General features: G+C 32.3%; 1 protein-coding gene across 1 annotated transcript; it reads right to left on the bottom strand.

The window, feature by feature from the left end:
• Window positions 1–3,162: 3,162 nt before the first annotated feature.
• Window positions 3,163–17,400, bottom strand: Polr2A (RNA polymerase II subunit RpII215). The gene is made up of 25 exons (XM_074135598.1): window positions 17,242–17,400; window positions 16,374–16,506; window positions 16,154–16,290; window positions 15,872–16,027; window positions 14,972–15,268; window positions 14,734–14,894; window positions 14,236–14,457; window positions 13,811–14,068; window positions 13,351–13,652; window positions 13,132–13,250; window positions 12,421–12,589; window positions 12,157–12,326; window positions 11,752–11,880; window positions 11,439–11,661; window positions 11,146–11,356; window positions 10,814–11,064; window positions 10,368–10,573; window positions 9,486–9,749; window positions 9,220–9,382; window positions 8,588–8,820; window positions 8,300–8,503; window positions 6,085–6,269; window positions 5,835–5,953; window positions 4,471–4,662; window positions 3,163–4,386 (listed from the first exon to the last, which is right to left on the bottom strand). The coding sequence occupies exons 1-25, from the start codon at window positions 17,317–17,319 to the stop codon at window positions 3,314–3,316; spliced, it is 5,655 nt and encodes a 1,884-aa protein (XP_073991699.1). The 5' UTR covers window positions 17,320–17,400; the 3' UTR covers window positions 3,163–3,313.
• Between the last annotated feature and the right edge of the window lie 35 nt (window positions 17,401–17,435).

Here is a 17,435-nt window from a genome sequence, read left to right as displayed (position 1 = left end):
GTTACAGACAACTCTGTCCATCATCAGACAGTGAGCTTTAAAAAGCTTCTAGGAATAGAATATCTAAGGCTCGCTCCATTTCAGCGAATCCACTTTCCTATAATGACAGTTTTATATTAGACTACTTTTATTTTTAATTAATAAAATTTGAAAACATGACATAATCACTGTGAAGGTTTGATGTCAGATTATAATTGCTTCTTCATATAACTAGAAAGGAACTACATAATCGTAATATGGCTCAGAGAAACTGCACTCTATAGGTACATGTGTACGTTAGGAGAGCGAAAAAAACCAATTTGGCAACAAGATAATAATATTTTAAAACAAAAATGAGCATCAGTATTTTTATTTTTAATATTTAGAACAATTTCCTAGTTTTATTTTTATAAGATCCTTTCTGTTATACTTAATTATTGAAATGATATAAGCGACATTTTCCAATAATGACCTCGTTTCGTATTATTCTTGTTTTCAGTGCAAATACAATAACTAATAGATAATACAGAAAATATCCATGAAGGTGAATCGAATTCGTTCGGTCAGGTCTGAAATATAATACATTATTTTGTTAGACACATATCTGAAGCGTACACAATGAATAAACAAACTGAGGGTCACTCATAGTCTAAGTCAAGGTGCATTAAATATCATACACAAGGCGCCATCGTAGCTTCATATTACCCTTGTGTTTGAAAATTAGCTCTGATAACTATGGAATAAATCAAATCAATTCCCTAAATCATATTCCTAAAAGAGGCATAAAAGAGCTAAGTAAAATTTTTCACACACACACACAAAGTTAAGCAGGAAAGATTTTTTTTGCTTAATATGCGTAATACCTTTAATACATTCTTTCCATAACAATGTAGTAGGTGAATCTTATTTACCAGGAATAGAATTCGTTTTTTGACTCATTAGCTGAAAATCGAGCTCCTAATTATTGTGTCAGCAAATTCATTGTACAATTTGTACTTCTTCATAAGAAACAAAACACCTTGTCCATTGAGAAATATATTTACTAGGACATTGAAAATCAGTTAAATTATTTATATTTTTTAAACCTGATGCTTTTCATTTGTAAAGTTTACCACTAAACTTTTTTTTGCAAAGGGTTTTGATCGAGATTTCAGCAAACGATTTTATACTTTATTTTACAACAGTTATTCAATCGTCGTTACTGAATTAATTAATTTAATAATTTTAATTTAATGATTCAATAAATTAATTCAATCCCTTCAAGAAAGGGATCAGCTAAATAAATGGTTAACATGGATTCCCACACAGAGATCGCGCGGGTTCGAATCCAGCTGCTGGTCCCCTTAGATATTTTCTTCCAAGGAGCTTCTTAGAGCTTACTGTTCGAGACAGTGTGGTCTGTAGCGAATGAACACATTCCGGAGAACAGAAGTGCTCTAAATAAGCTCCAGGCGTCCTGACCTCAGATGCTGAAGTGCCTTAAATAAAAAATAAATAAATATTTAATTTCAATTTGATTCAATAGCCAAAAAAAAAAAAAAAAAATTAACCACAGCATTTTGTCCTTCCAAACACTTGTAACAATATTTCTACCTTTAAATTCCTAAACATGCCTCAAATTCATTTTTGTTGTATATTAGTCAGGTCTTATTGCTATATTTACTCAGACCTAATAAGTCGCATCCATATTCACAAAACTGGTCGGGTCTTGTTTTTTTAGAGCAAAGGACCGTGGACATATCATGCTGGAATATTTAAAATATTTAGTTAACCACTTCATTAATTGCTGGTTCATTCTAAAAATCACTAACCTCCCCTGTGTTGTACATATTCATTTATAATGTAATTTTTTTAATGTAAGATTTTCAGTCCGGCAACGGAGATTTACTGGCTCATTTTAAGGATATTCAATAAGTACAAAGAACCGAAGGATGCTCACTATTTGACGCATAGCAGACACAAGTTCACGACACTCCATTTTCTCGACTAAATGTTGCATTTGATGTACTTATTACGAGAATGTGAAATAACAGCATATTATCTTTTTCATAAAGTTAGGTTTTTATAGCAAATTGTAGAGAAAATGTTTGCATTTTTGTTATAAATTTGATTATCCGATATAACTTTTAGAATTTTAATTAATTAACGATTATACTGAATATACATTTTATGTACTGAGTTCTAATGTTATTGTCGCATAGAGACCAGTTCACAGTAATGAGTGGAATTTACAATGTCACAAATTAATAACAATTTTAATTTTGAATTAAATTGAATGAGGGCACAAAAAATGCGCGCTAGCGCGTTTTATCTCCACTGTGATACCTACTTTTCCGCCTTCAACGTCATGTATTTGAGAGGTCAGCAACCTTAACCGTCCTACAAAATAGTACTGACTAAGCATACATTACATTTGTTTAGGTATTATTGCGTACAAGCAGTTAAACAATCCCTACTTTAACCAAAACTAAAATTGATATCAGTATTTTCTAGCGTTTTGCCAGCACACTTTATATTCACTGTATCTAATTGTTTTACACCTAGCAAGCTGAACAGCAATTCAGTTAGACAAATGTTTCTAACTTACATCTCACTTTCAAAAATAAATATACTATTTATTTATCCAATTTTAAAGGCAATACATGAAGCAAAAAATTATGAACAGATGTTAAGATCCGCAGTTCTGATGAGATCCAAGATTTTTTCCTGTTTTCTTTTGTCAACCATCATCCTCTTTCGATCATTCACGTGTCCCTCTTGAGAAATAAACTGAAATTGTTGGGAAGTTAACAAAGAGGAATAGTCGATTTCTTACCTTACGCTATTTACATTGGAATGGATTAGCATCCGAAACGGCCATAGATCCTTAAAATTAAGGACAAAATCGTTTGATATTTTCTAGCATGCGAAACTAGCTGTCCCATTGTGCTTAAATTTGCAGTTGAATGAACCCAATTTCATGAAAAAGTTTACTTAGTTAAACTAACAAGTTGAAAGGAAATCGAAAAAAAACAGCAGCTTTAGCTTTTCATATTTTTTTTTTTTTTTTAATGAATAGATTTAATTACATAAACAAAGAATAATATACATAAGATTTATTTACAAAGTATATACATTTTTTTGTTTTTGTAGCACGAGAGAACTTATAAATTCTTCTGGTATTAACCAAAAATGTTCACAAAATTTTTATAAGTTTTTAAAGAACTCATTTACAAAGTTCTATTTATAATTATAAAACGAAAAAAGTACTTCAACGTTCATTATTATTAATATAATAGAAAAGATATTTAAAATTTATATGTTGGAAAATAAAAATAAATTAATCAGTTAGACATTAATGATTAGCAGGATCTGTGGGATCGTAAGCAGACGGAGTAGGAGAGTAGCTTGGTGAAGTGGGAGAATATCCTGTAGGTCCTGTAGTTGGAGAATAAGCAGGAGAAGCAGGTGAATAATTGGTGGGAGTAAACGTAGGAGATGTCGGTGAATATTTGGAACTGGTTGGCGAATATTGAGGGCTGGGATGAGAATAAGAAGAAGTAGGTGAATAGGAAGGAGAGGTAGGTGAATAATGTGTAGGAGATGAAGGAGAATAAGAAGGCGAAGAAGGAGAATATGAAGGAGAAGTTGGAGAATAATTTGGAGATGTTGGTGAATATTTAGGGGAAGTACTAGCATACTGCGGACTTGACATGTAACTTGGCGAGGTGGGTGAGTAGGACGGTGAATTAGGATTGAATTTTGGTGATGAAGGTGAATAAGATGGAGATGCTGGGGAATAGTGCGGCGAAGATGGGGAATATGATGGAGATGTTGGGGAATAAGTTGGCGATGCTGGCGTATTTGGTGAACTTGGTGAATAAGATGGAGAGGTGGGCGAATAAGAGGGTGATGTAGGTGAATATGATGGGGAAGTTGGAGAATACGAAGGAGAAGTGGGAGAATAAGAAGGGGAAGTAGGTGAATAGCTAGGTGAGGTAGGAGAATAAGAGGGAGACGTTGGTGAATAGGAAGGTGAAGTTGGTGAATAAGACGGAGATGTAGGAGAATAAGAAGGGGATGTCGGTGAATATGAAGGAGACGTTGGTGAATAGGAAGGAGATGTAGGAGAATATGAAGGAGAAGTTGGTGAATAACTGGGTGAAGCAGGAATGTAATTTGGTGATGTCGGTGAGTACTGTGGCGATGAAGGAGCATAAGTAGGCGAAGCAGCAATGCTAGGTGATGCTGGTGAATAGTGAGGGCTTCTTGGTGAATACGATGGAGATGCACTTGGAGAAGCCATATAGGAAGACATTGGACTACTTGGACTGGATCCAGGATGACTTGGACTCCAAACAGGAGATAATCCACTAGCATCACTGGCAGCTGATGGAGAAAAGCTGGCACCCCAGGTACTGCTACCTCCTAAAATTAAAAAATAATCCAAACGAACATGTCAGAATCATAGTATTCTCGAGCAAGAAAATAATTTAATTCAAGTGTTTTTACCTGCTGGGGACCAAGAACTCTGCTGGCCAGTAAATCCAGGGGTAGCTCCACTCCAAGGAGTAGTTGGAGGTGAAGATATTGGAGTGGTTGCTGAGCCGTAAAACATGCCACCGCCACCCATTGCACCTCCTCCCATCGGGATTTCTATACCGTCTTTACATTTTTCGGCGTCAAGTAGCAAGTCAAAGCACCCTAATTAAAAATGAATTATTTCATTAATGCTTTGAAAAAAGCTTCAATACTTTCTTTTCATAAAAATCTTTCATAATTCTTCAAAATTGATTGATAAATAACTTAGAAATAAGCATACAGTCACTTGAACGTCTTAAAACAGCAGAAAGTGATTTTAACTGTCGTTAATTTTAACGTCAAATCGTGCGTCGTAAGTACAAGGTAAGAGTAAAGAATCAAAGTAAGAATTATTATTGTAATTAGTGCCCAAAAAAAGAACTGCTGAGCTTAATGTAGGTCTTCTCCCCATTCTTCTTCCTTCCTTGCACGGACTATAAAGAGATTAGAACTTCCTACTATCTTCAAGAAGAATTCGTGCATTAAGCTCGCAAACGATTTCTAACGTTAGCGCCTTCAACGCGGAGCCGAAATGGGATTCTTACGCCTTCATCATGGCATACTTGAATGTTACAAAGCTGATCTAAGTTATTTCTACGGGGGCCACAATAAGCCAAAGTAGGTGAATATTTATTGGTACTTAAAAAGTACCAGGTTCCAGATTGGATTAAAAACAATATAAAAAGAAAGAATACAAGGCATGATATCATTAGTCTTGCAAAGATTTATTATACCAATTAAAAAAAAAAATCGTTAAGCGGTTAAAAAAAAAAAAAATTCTTAAAGGGTATTTGACTGCTATTAATTTAATAAAATTTAAATTCACTGAAATGGCACTCAAAAGGAAACTCGTAACCATTGCTCCAAAACTCTTAAAACAATTAAGGCAAATAGCCTTATTCATACAAGCAAAGCAAAATATAAAAATGTGGAGTGGACACTTACACGATATCCTGTTCCTATTTATCTCCAAGTTTTAACTTACAAACTTACTTCAAACTCTGAACTTTCGAGTCATATTTAATTCTTAATAATTAAAATTGAATGTGTATGTTCGAACTACATTCCTCCACTACTTCAGTTATTATTATTAAAACATCAAATTTTTGCTATAGTTGGCCGCAATTAAAACAAAAATAGGTAAAATAATCAGGTGCAGAGGGAATGAATCGTTCGGGACCATTAAATAGAGTTTCAGGTATTTAGTGTCAGCCATTTATCACTCTTAAGAGTTTAATCGATCTATTTGAAGAGCTAATTCGAAGAACTTTAAAAAAAAAAATTACAAAACTCACCTGTACCCATCCTTGGCAATTGACCCATAATGATATTTTCAGAAACTCCTCTCATCGGATCAACTTCAGCATGAGAAGCTGCATCCATCAATACGTCTACAGTTTCTTCAAACGAGCATCTATTACGCAAAAATAACCAAATATTAATGCAATTAATTTTTTACTTGAACTTCATCGACAAAAAGCTAAATTGCTTTTTTTTAAAAAAAAACATTCCAACCGCATAAGGATTTTGAAACTTTGAAATTACCTCATTAGGGCACCAGTGTCTTGTCTATTTATTCCGTGTCTAGTAATAGCCATAAGATGACCTTTTGCAGTCATAACGTCACAAAGTAAAGCAAGATGACGATAGTTTACGTACAATCCGTAGAATTGTAAGACACTGTTCATTTCCTTCTCAACAGATTTACGCACAGCCTCTATTCCCAAAACCTGAAAAGGTAAGGTAACAAGGTGTGAAGTGTAGACATAAAGAAAATAAACAAAAAATTTGCAAGAGTTGGACATCTTTTGCACTTTTACGTGAAAATAGGAATATTTTATTTTGCTTGTAAGGTAACCAAAGCCAAATTGTTGTTTTTGAATAAAACCTATAGGTTTGGACCATACTAAATACTAAAAATAAGAACAAGATACAAAAATTTGTTCCTAAATATCGACACATGATTAATCTATAAATTGCCTTGAAAAATGTGTGACTATTAAACAAAAATTGACCATTTATAATAAACTAAATGTAACCTCCTTGAGGCTACATTTTAATATGCTTTATATTCTTCCAGAGAATGATTGTAATTAGCCTCAACCACTACACAATCGACTGCAAGAAACTGATGTGTTAAGCAACTAAGGAGGCTTAGTTAAAAAAAGTACCTTTTACCTTTAAATTAAAAAAAAAATTATTGTAATACTTCACACTTAGTACTCATATTACATGTGAAATATAAGTAGGTGCAAAAAAAAAAGCAACTGCATTTTTGCAATGATAATTCTTTCACCAATGAATCGAAATTCATGTTGGCCTCATCGATTGACAACAGCAATGAGTTGTTTTTTTATTCAATTTTGCGATTTACTTAACTATTAAAAACATCTGGGCAATTAAAAAAGTTATATAATTTCGATTATTAGAAAACAAAGTGATTTAAGAGAATTGCAGACAGTAATACGAACTTTTTTCAAAGGTATTTTAATCAAAGCATTGCTACCGAAATATTAGACCTTCTGTACGATAAACTTTGAAAATAAAATTACTCTAACGGGACTGCTTGACTTAAAAAGCAAAGAGCCATACTAAATACTAAAAATAAGAAATACAAAAATGTGATTCTAAACATCGATACATGATTAATCTATAAATTGCCACTTAAAATATGTAATTATTAAAGAAACATTGGCATTTATAATAAACTAAAAAAGGAGGATATTTAACAAATCATTAGTACTTACTTGATTTCATTTGGGAATAATAATGAGAATCGACAAATAATATGAAATGGACTGCTTGAGGATGGACTGACGAAAAATAAGGGAATTATACTGACATATATAAAGCCTCTAACTTCAAATAAACAGTTTTTGTGATGACTTTGCGATTGTGGAGAGATAGTGCAAAAAAGAAAAATATGTTCTCTACAGGCTTTGTTGTTTACTCTAGATAGTTTTAATATTGCTTGAGAAGCTGTTTTGCATGATACGAATAAGTTGTTCAAAGTTTATAATCTAATCGATACAATTTAAAAATGCGACTGACTAATTTATTCGACGATAACTTTTACTTTCTCTTACTCCTAATTAAAGATGATATTGCATTCGTACAAATGTTTTTCTCAGAAGTCACCGTTTTCAACTTTCTTGAATCCGAAAAAGTGATTTTTATAAATTGGTCTGTGGGTATATGTTTTTTCGGTCTAATTATAGTTAACTTAGCTCATAAATGGAAAAATCTTTTAAAAAACAAATTTGATATTTCTGCTTGATACCACTTACTAGATTCTTAGATTTTTCTTACTAGATTTCACTTACTAGTTTGTCAAAAATGACACCGACATTTTTAATTTTCTTTTTAAATTTAGAATATGCATATCGCAAATGTGCTAATCTATGACTTTTATTTCAAATACGTTCCTTGGGAAATCCATTTCGGTCAATGTGAAAAACACGAGTGAATGTTATCGTCACATTTTTTAGAAACCCAAATTAGCAGTAAATACTTTTTGAGCTATTGTGGCAGAAACGTTTGCTTTCTGCTTATGTTTCCCAAGCTTTCCTATTGGCTTTCTATTTATAAGACTCTAAAATAAAGAGCTATATAAAGTTTCAAGACAGCAAGCATCTTCATCAAATCAAGCAGCTACAATGGTCCTCAGCAAATTTGTAGAAATACTTGACCACAGGCTTTTTCTGAAATCTCTTATGCTTAGAATTAAAAAAAAAGAAAAAGTAATTGTTAAAAAACTAACCGAGAAAATTTCGCAAATATCGTTGGAAAATGTTCTAACGGGGTCAACATCTCTTTCACTCAATACTTTCATAAGACTTGTTCCATCAGTTTCCAACAACCAATCTGCGATAGCCTTGAATTCTCCTGTTTCCGTGACAATAATTCGCTTTTTCGAGTCTGTTTGTGGCAAATGCATATATACTTTACTAATGGCTTCAATACCCTGCAATAAAATAAATAAATTAAATTTCTGGCTGATTAAGAGTATGCTATAGAACTTAAATCATGTTTGACATTCTATTTTTACCTGTAGGGTCATATCTGACAGCATATTAGCTTCGATACATCTGAGAAACATATCATCCTCCATTTTGTCAACACTTTCTTCCTCTTCTGTTAAATTTTTACCATCATCACTGTTCATTATACGAATACGCAGTACAAGTTTTTCAGCATTGTCGTCGTTAAAGATACAATTCAAATCATCACCGAATCCCGCATTTATTTTCTCCGATATTTGTTCCATGGTAAGTTTTTTATCTGAAAAAAAAGTATTAAATAAGATTAATAAAACGGAGTTTATGAAGAATGATGCAGAATATTTTTTTAAAACTGAAAAATGCTTATTGATGTGACTAAAGTTTCTTGTCAGGAATACCTTATACTTTCGTTTAAACAATAACTTCACTGAACAAATATTTTATATATGAAAATGGCCAACATAAAGGTCTGTGACAACTAATGAATTCTAAAAAATAATAATGAAAAGTTAATGCAGAAAATAAGAAATATTTGTACATCCAAATTTCATCAGTAGCAGGATACGATTTACCGAATTATTTTTTACTAATAATTTTGCGGAAATTTTTTAGGATATTTCATCTTTTAAGGAGCTTTAGTTTACCTACGTATTTTTTTTTTTACGAAAGAATGTATTACCTGTCATTCTCTTTCGATCTAATTCAATACGTAACAACCACGGAGATATTCTAGTTGGATCGAAATCCGGCATCTCATAATAAACGTTAACAAATTCTTGATCTTCGGGAATTACTGTATTTTGTGGATCAGGATCATAGTAAATTGCAGTATTGGCAGTAACCTAAAATTGTATAAGTTAAATTACTAAGTGGGTATAACTAAGGATAGTTGTGAAATATATTACTCTGCATCTCTTTTCCTTTTAAGTTGATGTGAAATATTACCTTTCGTAAAGTTGTATGTTCTAAACGGCAAAGTACATTTTTAGCCTTCTCAGCATCCCTAGCAGCTGCTCCTGTTAAGAATACAGTGAGTGAAGGAGCTTTGGGCCTCTTACTTATGTTGATAATTTCTTTCAGTCTCGGCACTCCCAAAGTTACATTTTTGGACGATACACCAGCAAAATGGAAAGTATTGAGCGTCATCTGTGTCGCAGGTTCTCCAAGACTTTGTGCAGCTAAAGCACCTACCATCTCTCCAGGTTGAGCCTGAAAAAATTCGGGTAATCGTAAAAAGTCTCTTAGTTTATCGTTTATTAATTAAAACTTTTAACTTTCAAAAAGCAGCTTCATTTTTTCCATTATTTTTGAAATGTCTTTTCACAGAGAAGCTCAAAAATATACTTTAATTCCTAAAGAAGTCGAAATTAACTGATTTATAGCCAGCTACCCTTAGATTTAGTAACCCTAGGTGCCTATTCACATGAGTCTCCGTGCACCGGCAGTGCATGAAAAAGCTGCAGGGGACAATATTATCAAAATATTAACAACCTTAAATTAATGAAAGAAAGGACAAACATATTTTATATTTTGAAACTGAATACTGCAATAATAAATCAGAATTAGTCGGTTATCAAATAATATGCACACAAGCATAACCCATTGTATGAGCGTTCTAATAACCCTGTAGTTCAAGTACAAATAAGTTTAAAGAATGGCTTAATTAAATTCAATTTCGAAGTTCCACCACGAGAAGAGCCAGTTTTATTTTTAGATTTTTACTTCGTATCAGCAACTCATTTATCAGGCAAAAATACTACCCAACTCCAGAGCGCCAATAAACACAAATATTGATGCGCTTAAAATACAAAGTGACACCAGACTAACCTGAGCCTGTTTGAACCTGTTTTCAATTTCTCCAATAAGCCACTCGAATGCCTCGGAGGAAAGACGGAATTTTTCAGATACCAATTTAGTACAAAGAGTACTTCTAACTAAACACTGGAACAATAATGTTGCATTTTCGTTAGCTTGTTTGCTCAAATGGTCATCTCCTGCTACTATAATACATTTTTGTAAAAGGTCTTTTACACCTGAAACAATAAACGTTAAGATTGAAATCAGAATAACAAATAATTGCATTACAAAAGGTTTAACAAAAAAATATTAATAAGTACATTTTTAAAGCAATTTTTAATCTTACTTTTATTAACTTAAAATAGTAATTTTAAAACTATAGCAATATGTGTGTTTTCTTATTACAACCGTACAGTCATAAATACAAAAGTATAATATACCATACACATTATTAATATAGTATATAATTAACTGACCCTGAATTACTTTGATAGGACTTAGATCAGTCGGTGCTCTGACATTAATGTGGAAAATTTTTTGTACATTCCAAATCATTCTTTTCAAATTGCAAGGAAGTACAACTTTGCTTTCACCGGATGGAAAAATTTGCCTAAGTGCTTCTCGATCTCTATTTAATTGTTCCCATTCCTGTTCTAAAGCTGAAATTACCTCTCCACTACCCAATAGTTCACGTAAAACATCTTCTGAGAATATTTTACGTAGGTGTCTGCAAAATAAAGATTGAATAAAATGCTCGGACTGATAAAATTGTAAATAAATTAGAAACTATATTTTTTTAGATTTATACCTTTCATTAGAAGCATCAAATTTAAAAGTTGATTCAAACTTTTTATTAGAGAGATCCACGCTCTGTATTTTTTGAAACTCTACAGCTTCTCCGCACAAACCATCTTCTCCATATCTTAACTGAATCAACTGGCCTACTGAATTACGTACAGTTCCGTCATAATGTACCATCACACTTTCCATAGCCTTTATCAGACGACGCTGAATGTAGCCTGTAATATAAATTAAACAATTAAATGCTGAATCAATTGATATAGCTTTGTTTCACATTGGAATTCTAGAAAAATGACTAACCTGTTTCTGCTGTTTTCACAGCAGTATCGATAAGTCCTTCTCTACCTCCCATAGCGTGGAAAAAGAACTCAGAAGGTGTTAAACCGGCTAAATATGAATTCTCTACGAAGCCTCTCGATTCGGGACCATAATCATCTTTAATAAAATGAGGTAAAGTTCTTTTTCTAAATCCAAAAGGGATTCGTTTACCTTCAACGTTCTGTTGACCGACACAAGCAATAACCTGCACAAGAAAATATGACCAAAATAATCATTAAGAATTACTAGAATAAAAAAAATAAACTATTGCAAGGAATACTGAGCAATGATTTACCTGAGAGATATTAATATTGGAGCCTTTTGAACCTGACACTACCATAGCTTTTAGATTATTATATTCTGTCAGAGATTTCTTGGCTGAGCCACCTGTTTTGTCTCGAGCATCGTTTAAAATTCTATTTACCTAAGACATAAAAAAGTACTAAAAACCTAACGAAATACTTGCACAATTTAGAGATAAGTTAGGGTCAAGAAATAAAGAATTAACATTTAGTATTTCAACCAAAGTCACTAAAATTTCTAAATTTATTGAGATAATATGGGCAGAAATAATTATCCCAGGTATATGACATATGAAAGTGTTTCTAAGACAAAATTAGGTAACATTTAAGAACTCAAGTCTCTTAAAGGACAAATTTTTATGCTGAGTAAATATTTCCTTACTTTTAATAAAACAAACCTGATTTTCGAATGTTTGCCTCAAGGTATTGCCTGGCGTAGGTTCAAGATCCATATTATGTGCCTTCTGTATAACCTCTATTACATCTTGTTTAGCTTTCTTGATTGCTTTCTGGATTTCCAAGTATGTCTGAGGATCGGCAATAGTATCACCAATACCAATTGAATGACCTGAAATTTTTAATGTTCTTAAATAAGCATTATTAAACTTTTAAATTTTAGTTACGTACTGATTTTCAAGTTCAAATTTTGATTTTTATCTTACCTTCCAGAAGAAGCCAATTGTTGACCACAGTTTGAATATTACCATAAAATAATCCACATTCTTCATGACCTAACTCCAAAAAACAGATATGCAGTAAAGATCCAGCCGAAGTACCAAGAGTTTTTTTACACAAAATGCCTGTCACCAATTCTCCGTGTTCTACCATAACCTTAACAAAATTAGGTACCATTAAAAATATAAGCAAGACGCTTTCTAATTGTAAAATTAAATGATTCCTTAAAATAATAAGTAGCTTGACCAACATGTAATAGTAGGAAGGTTTTTTTTTACCTCAGCGCCTACAAGCTCTCAAAATCCAGACAATTGGCCAGACTGGCCAATAAAAATAAATTATATCGCTATGATATATTATATGATATAATATATGATAATATATAATATATGATATGATATATATATATAAAGAATTAATGGCAAAAAGAAACTCAACTTTTTATGTCAACGTTTCAACTGAGTTTCATTTCTTTAATATTGAAAAAAAAAATGAAAAAACAAAAAAGGCTTAACAGGTAAATATAAATTGATATATGAAAAGAAAAGACTTTAACCATAGGTATTTATAGGTAGATATTCACAACAACAAGTCGAAGAAGCAAATTGCCAGCGTTTTCTTTAGACTGCTTATAACCACTGAGAGCTAATCCCTTCCCTTCAGCTTGTTTACATTATTTATTTCCTACATTGTTTTACCTTGGTATCTCCAGGTGAAATCCATTTATAAGGACCATTATCTTCATCATCAGGATGTGTAGAATGTGTTCGAATCATATTTACATTGCCAGGAATTATTAAAGAAAATACTTGCTTTCCTAAATCATAAGTAATGATGAGTGTATTAGTTACAAATTTCGAAAATTTCTGTTGGATAGAAGTAATAGAATAAATAGCATAAGTTTTTTTTTGTCCAACCTGTCCATAATGGTTTAGGTTTCAATATGGCTGGAATTGGCATTTTTCCATCCCACACTGGCAAATGCATAAGGATATTCATCATTTGTTCTTTATCCAAAAATACATCTCTTTTAGTCATTTTTCTCACGGCTGTAAGTGTATCTTGTACAATACCCATTACGGGTTTATTTGCTTGCGGAGTAATAATCTGCCTAGGTGTTACGTGCAGATTTTCTACTTCTGCTCTGGTCTCCATTGACTGAGGTACGTGTAGATTCATTTCATCTCCATCGAAATCAGCATTGTACGGAGATGTGCAACTATAAAATAAAAAAAATCAAGTAGTGCTAGGTTTCATGAAAAGCATATTTAAAAGTGAAAATAAATTATTAAGAACTTCACTTTAGGGTTATTAACCTCATTTTTTCACAAACTTTTAACTTATGAATTAGACAGCAAATTAAACAAGATTAAATACCTGAGATTCATCCTAAAAGTGGACCAAGGTAAAACTTTAACTCGATGGCCCATCATACTCATTTTATGTAGCGTAGGCTGTCGGTTGAAAATGACGAGATCTCCGTCATGAATATGTCTTTCCACTTTGTAGCCCCATTGAAGATGAAGATCTGAAGGTTTTGGATGAAATCGAAGATCAATTCGTTCACCATTGTCTCTTACGATGTACTTAGCACCTGGATAAGTTGCATTACCACGGCGTACGAGGGCCAACATTCTAAAATATAATTTAGTATAAATTCCTATTATCCGAGAACGTTTTAATTTTTACATCTTACATTATAATGGTTGGTAGAAGAGAAAAAATAATAAAATAAAAAACCTAATACCCTGAGTCTATTGCACTAAAATAAATCCCCACCCTCAATAGATTAAATTACTTACTTGTCAATATTAAATGGCGTAACGATTTCTGGAAATGTCATGTTTTGAGCAATTGATCGAGGAACTCCCACTTGATCTATCCTGAGATTGGGATCTGGTGTAATGACAGTTCGCGCAGAAAAGTCAACTCGTTTACCCATCAGATTTCCTCTAATTCTGCCTTCCTTACCTTTAAGACGAGCCTTAATAGCTTTTAATGGTTTCCCAGATTTTTGCATGGCCCTGTAAATCAAAATGTTGAAATCAGCTTGAATCGTTGAGAATCAAAGCTTGCTTCATATACATGATAAAATAAGTAATTATTTATCTTTCCTTGATCATGGTGAGAAATTAGGATGAGGGAAAAATTAACCCAACACATTTCGAAAGAAAAACTTCACAACAATGCATTTATATATTTTACAGTTCTAAAGAATTTCAAATAAAAACTATGATATTAAACCTAACTGCACATAAAAATAGTATATGTATAGCAAGAAATCGATTTAAGTGCAATACCTAGGGAGTCCAGGCATGTCATTATCAACCAATGTAGCCACATGAAATTGTAACATTTTCATATTTTCCGCTATTACGTGTGTTGCTGCTCCAGACTGTTCATTACGCTGCAATTCATTGTTGCATTTGATTATGTCAGAAAGCTTGTGAGTCAGATCGTCCTAAGAAAAAAAAATTAACACATTTTTAATTAGCACATTTAGAAAATTAATAAATGTTGATACTGAATAAAACTGACCTGATTCCTCGCAGATCCGTACATAACAACAGCAGGTCTGACAGCTAAAGGTGGAACTGGCAATACGGTAACTATCATCCAGTCAGGTCTTGCATACTTGGGATCCATTCCAAGTATAAAACATTCCTCATCAGTAATATGTTTTAGAATCTCCCATACACGTTCAGCAGTGAGTGTTATCTTTTTTTCCTGTGCATCTTCATTTACATGTTTCCATTCGGCTGTTACATCCAAACCAGTTCGCCTTAAGTTTGGCTGATATCGACCACAACCTCCATGTCCAGGTTTACGATTAGGCTTTTATTGAAAAAAAAAAAAAAAAAAAAAAAAAAAAAAAAAAAAAAAATACGATTAAATTTTATGAAACAATCATTTATCTACTCAAGAAATAATAAAGCATTGTAACATAGAGGGAAGATATTTGGCACTGGCCTGATAAAAACTTTACTACTAAAACTTTTTTTTTTTTTTTTTAGGGTACCATTGGCGTCCTTTATCAGGAGCTTCTGGAAATTCATAACAGATTTTTCAAAAATAAAACAATTAAATATAATTGAATTTTTCAGTTATTTTCTATATACTTTCAAAATAATCTGTTTTTAGTTTTTAATACATTCGTATTTTATTTGCCATGTTTTTCTTGTAACTTTATTGTATTTTCCGTATTTATAAATTTTCAGAAGCTCCATATGAAGGGCACTAATGATACCAAACGTAGAGACCAATAAAATAGTTGTTATATGTAATTAAAATTTTTATATGGCCTCTATCGAACGTCCTTACTCTTATATTTGAATGCCTGACTTATTAAGAACCAAATAAAAACATTGTCTTAAAATACTTTAGGGATAACACAGTTTAGAAAAGATCTTTTAAACATAAACATTCAAATGCACTCACATTTTGGGCAATGTCTTCCATATTTTCTTTAGTGATGTCCATTTCATCACCTCCTTCACAAATATTTTTTCCTTTACATAAATCATACACAAATGTCAATCGTTTTCTAGGCTGCCCTTTCGATTTCATTACTATTTCTTTTATCTTAGGGTGGGTCTTAAAAAAAAAGAATATTTAAATTTATTTACATCAAAACATTTGTATAAGATACTAATGTAAATCCTCAACTTGTAGAACTTATTGTCAAGTAACACAAAAATAATATAGGACAAGGCTACTTACGGGACTGACTAATAATTTAGAACAATAAAAGCAAACGCATCGTAAAATTTTTATAGTTTTAGTTATGAAACCAATGTGAAAAACAGGTTTCGTCAAATCTATGTGTCCAAAGTGACCTGGGCATTCAGACATATTGCCTAAAGCGTAAAATAATATTAGTAATGTAAATTCTAAATAGCAAAAATGAGTAAATAAGTAAATTAATTTTAAGAAGTATTACCAGCGCAGGTTTGGCATCTAGACATCCTATCAATAACTCCTTGTCGAGGATCCATAAGGCCTCCCAATTTCGGGCGACCTCCTTCCATGGTTTCGGGGAACCTGATGCCCCCTTCAGTAACGGACATTCGTCGCTGTTTAAATAAATGTTGCAATATTAATTAAAACTTATCAAAATCCAGGATATAACAAGTAAATCACAAACTTTTACAACTATACTGAAAAATAGCCTGAATAATTCCTTAAAAATATATTCCCCGTTAACTACGCTTTAAAAACCTAAACCCATTTCAACTTTAAGCGACTTTTCCATACTTCGTGGAAAAAGTTATCATTAAAGATAAAGCGTTGTAGTAAGTTTTTATGTACGCAATGAACAAAAACTTTGTTCTATCTCGACTTATATTATGAATTCTAAAATTATACACATTCTCATTAAAGCAATTTCTCATGACCGTTTTCGTGTATCAAAAGATTGTCTGAAAATTTTCATCTGATGATAAAAATGTAAAAAGTTCGGAAGAAATTGATTAAAACTTATTAGTACACTAAAAACTTTCAATATTGTTACGTTTAACTGAAAAACAAAACTCAAATAGAAGCAACTGAATGGTACATTAATAAGAGTTACTGCTGTTATATCGTTTGTGCAATGTATCATAAGTGTTTGCAAGTTCAATAGAGGGTATTATTGTCTAAAATTAAGTCCTATTTTCGAAGTACATCCTTTATTAAGGGGATAAAAACAGAATAAGTGAAAACGTATCTGTTCACCATAAGGGCACTTTATAACTTTTATCTACAAGGCTACACTCTTGTTTCTCATAAAACAACTTTAGATAATAAATTCATTGTAAACAAGTACGCACAATTTCATCTGGAGATAATATTCCAAACTGCACTCGTTTCACTTGTCGCAAAGGTGCTTTAGAATCAGCCACCGTCATCTTCAATCTTAGCTATAGACGAATGGCGACTATAGCGATGGTGGTTGACACTGACCGTAAACTTACAACTTATGGAAAGTGAAATAGGTCACTGCTTTTATGATCACAATTTCACC

The sequence above is a fragment of the Rhodnius prolixus genome, unplaced genomic scaffold (assembly GCF_049639745.1).
Source record: "Rhodnius prolixus isolate KJV_2025 unplaced genomic scaffold, Rpr scaffold_5, whole genome shotgun sequence".
NCBI lineage: Eukaryota > Metazoa > Arthropoda > Insecta > Hemiptera > Reduviidae > Rhodnius > Rhodnius prolixus.
Note: the sequence above shows the minus strand (reverse complement) of the source record. Positions and strands in the feature narration are given on the sequence as shown.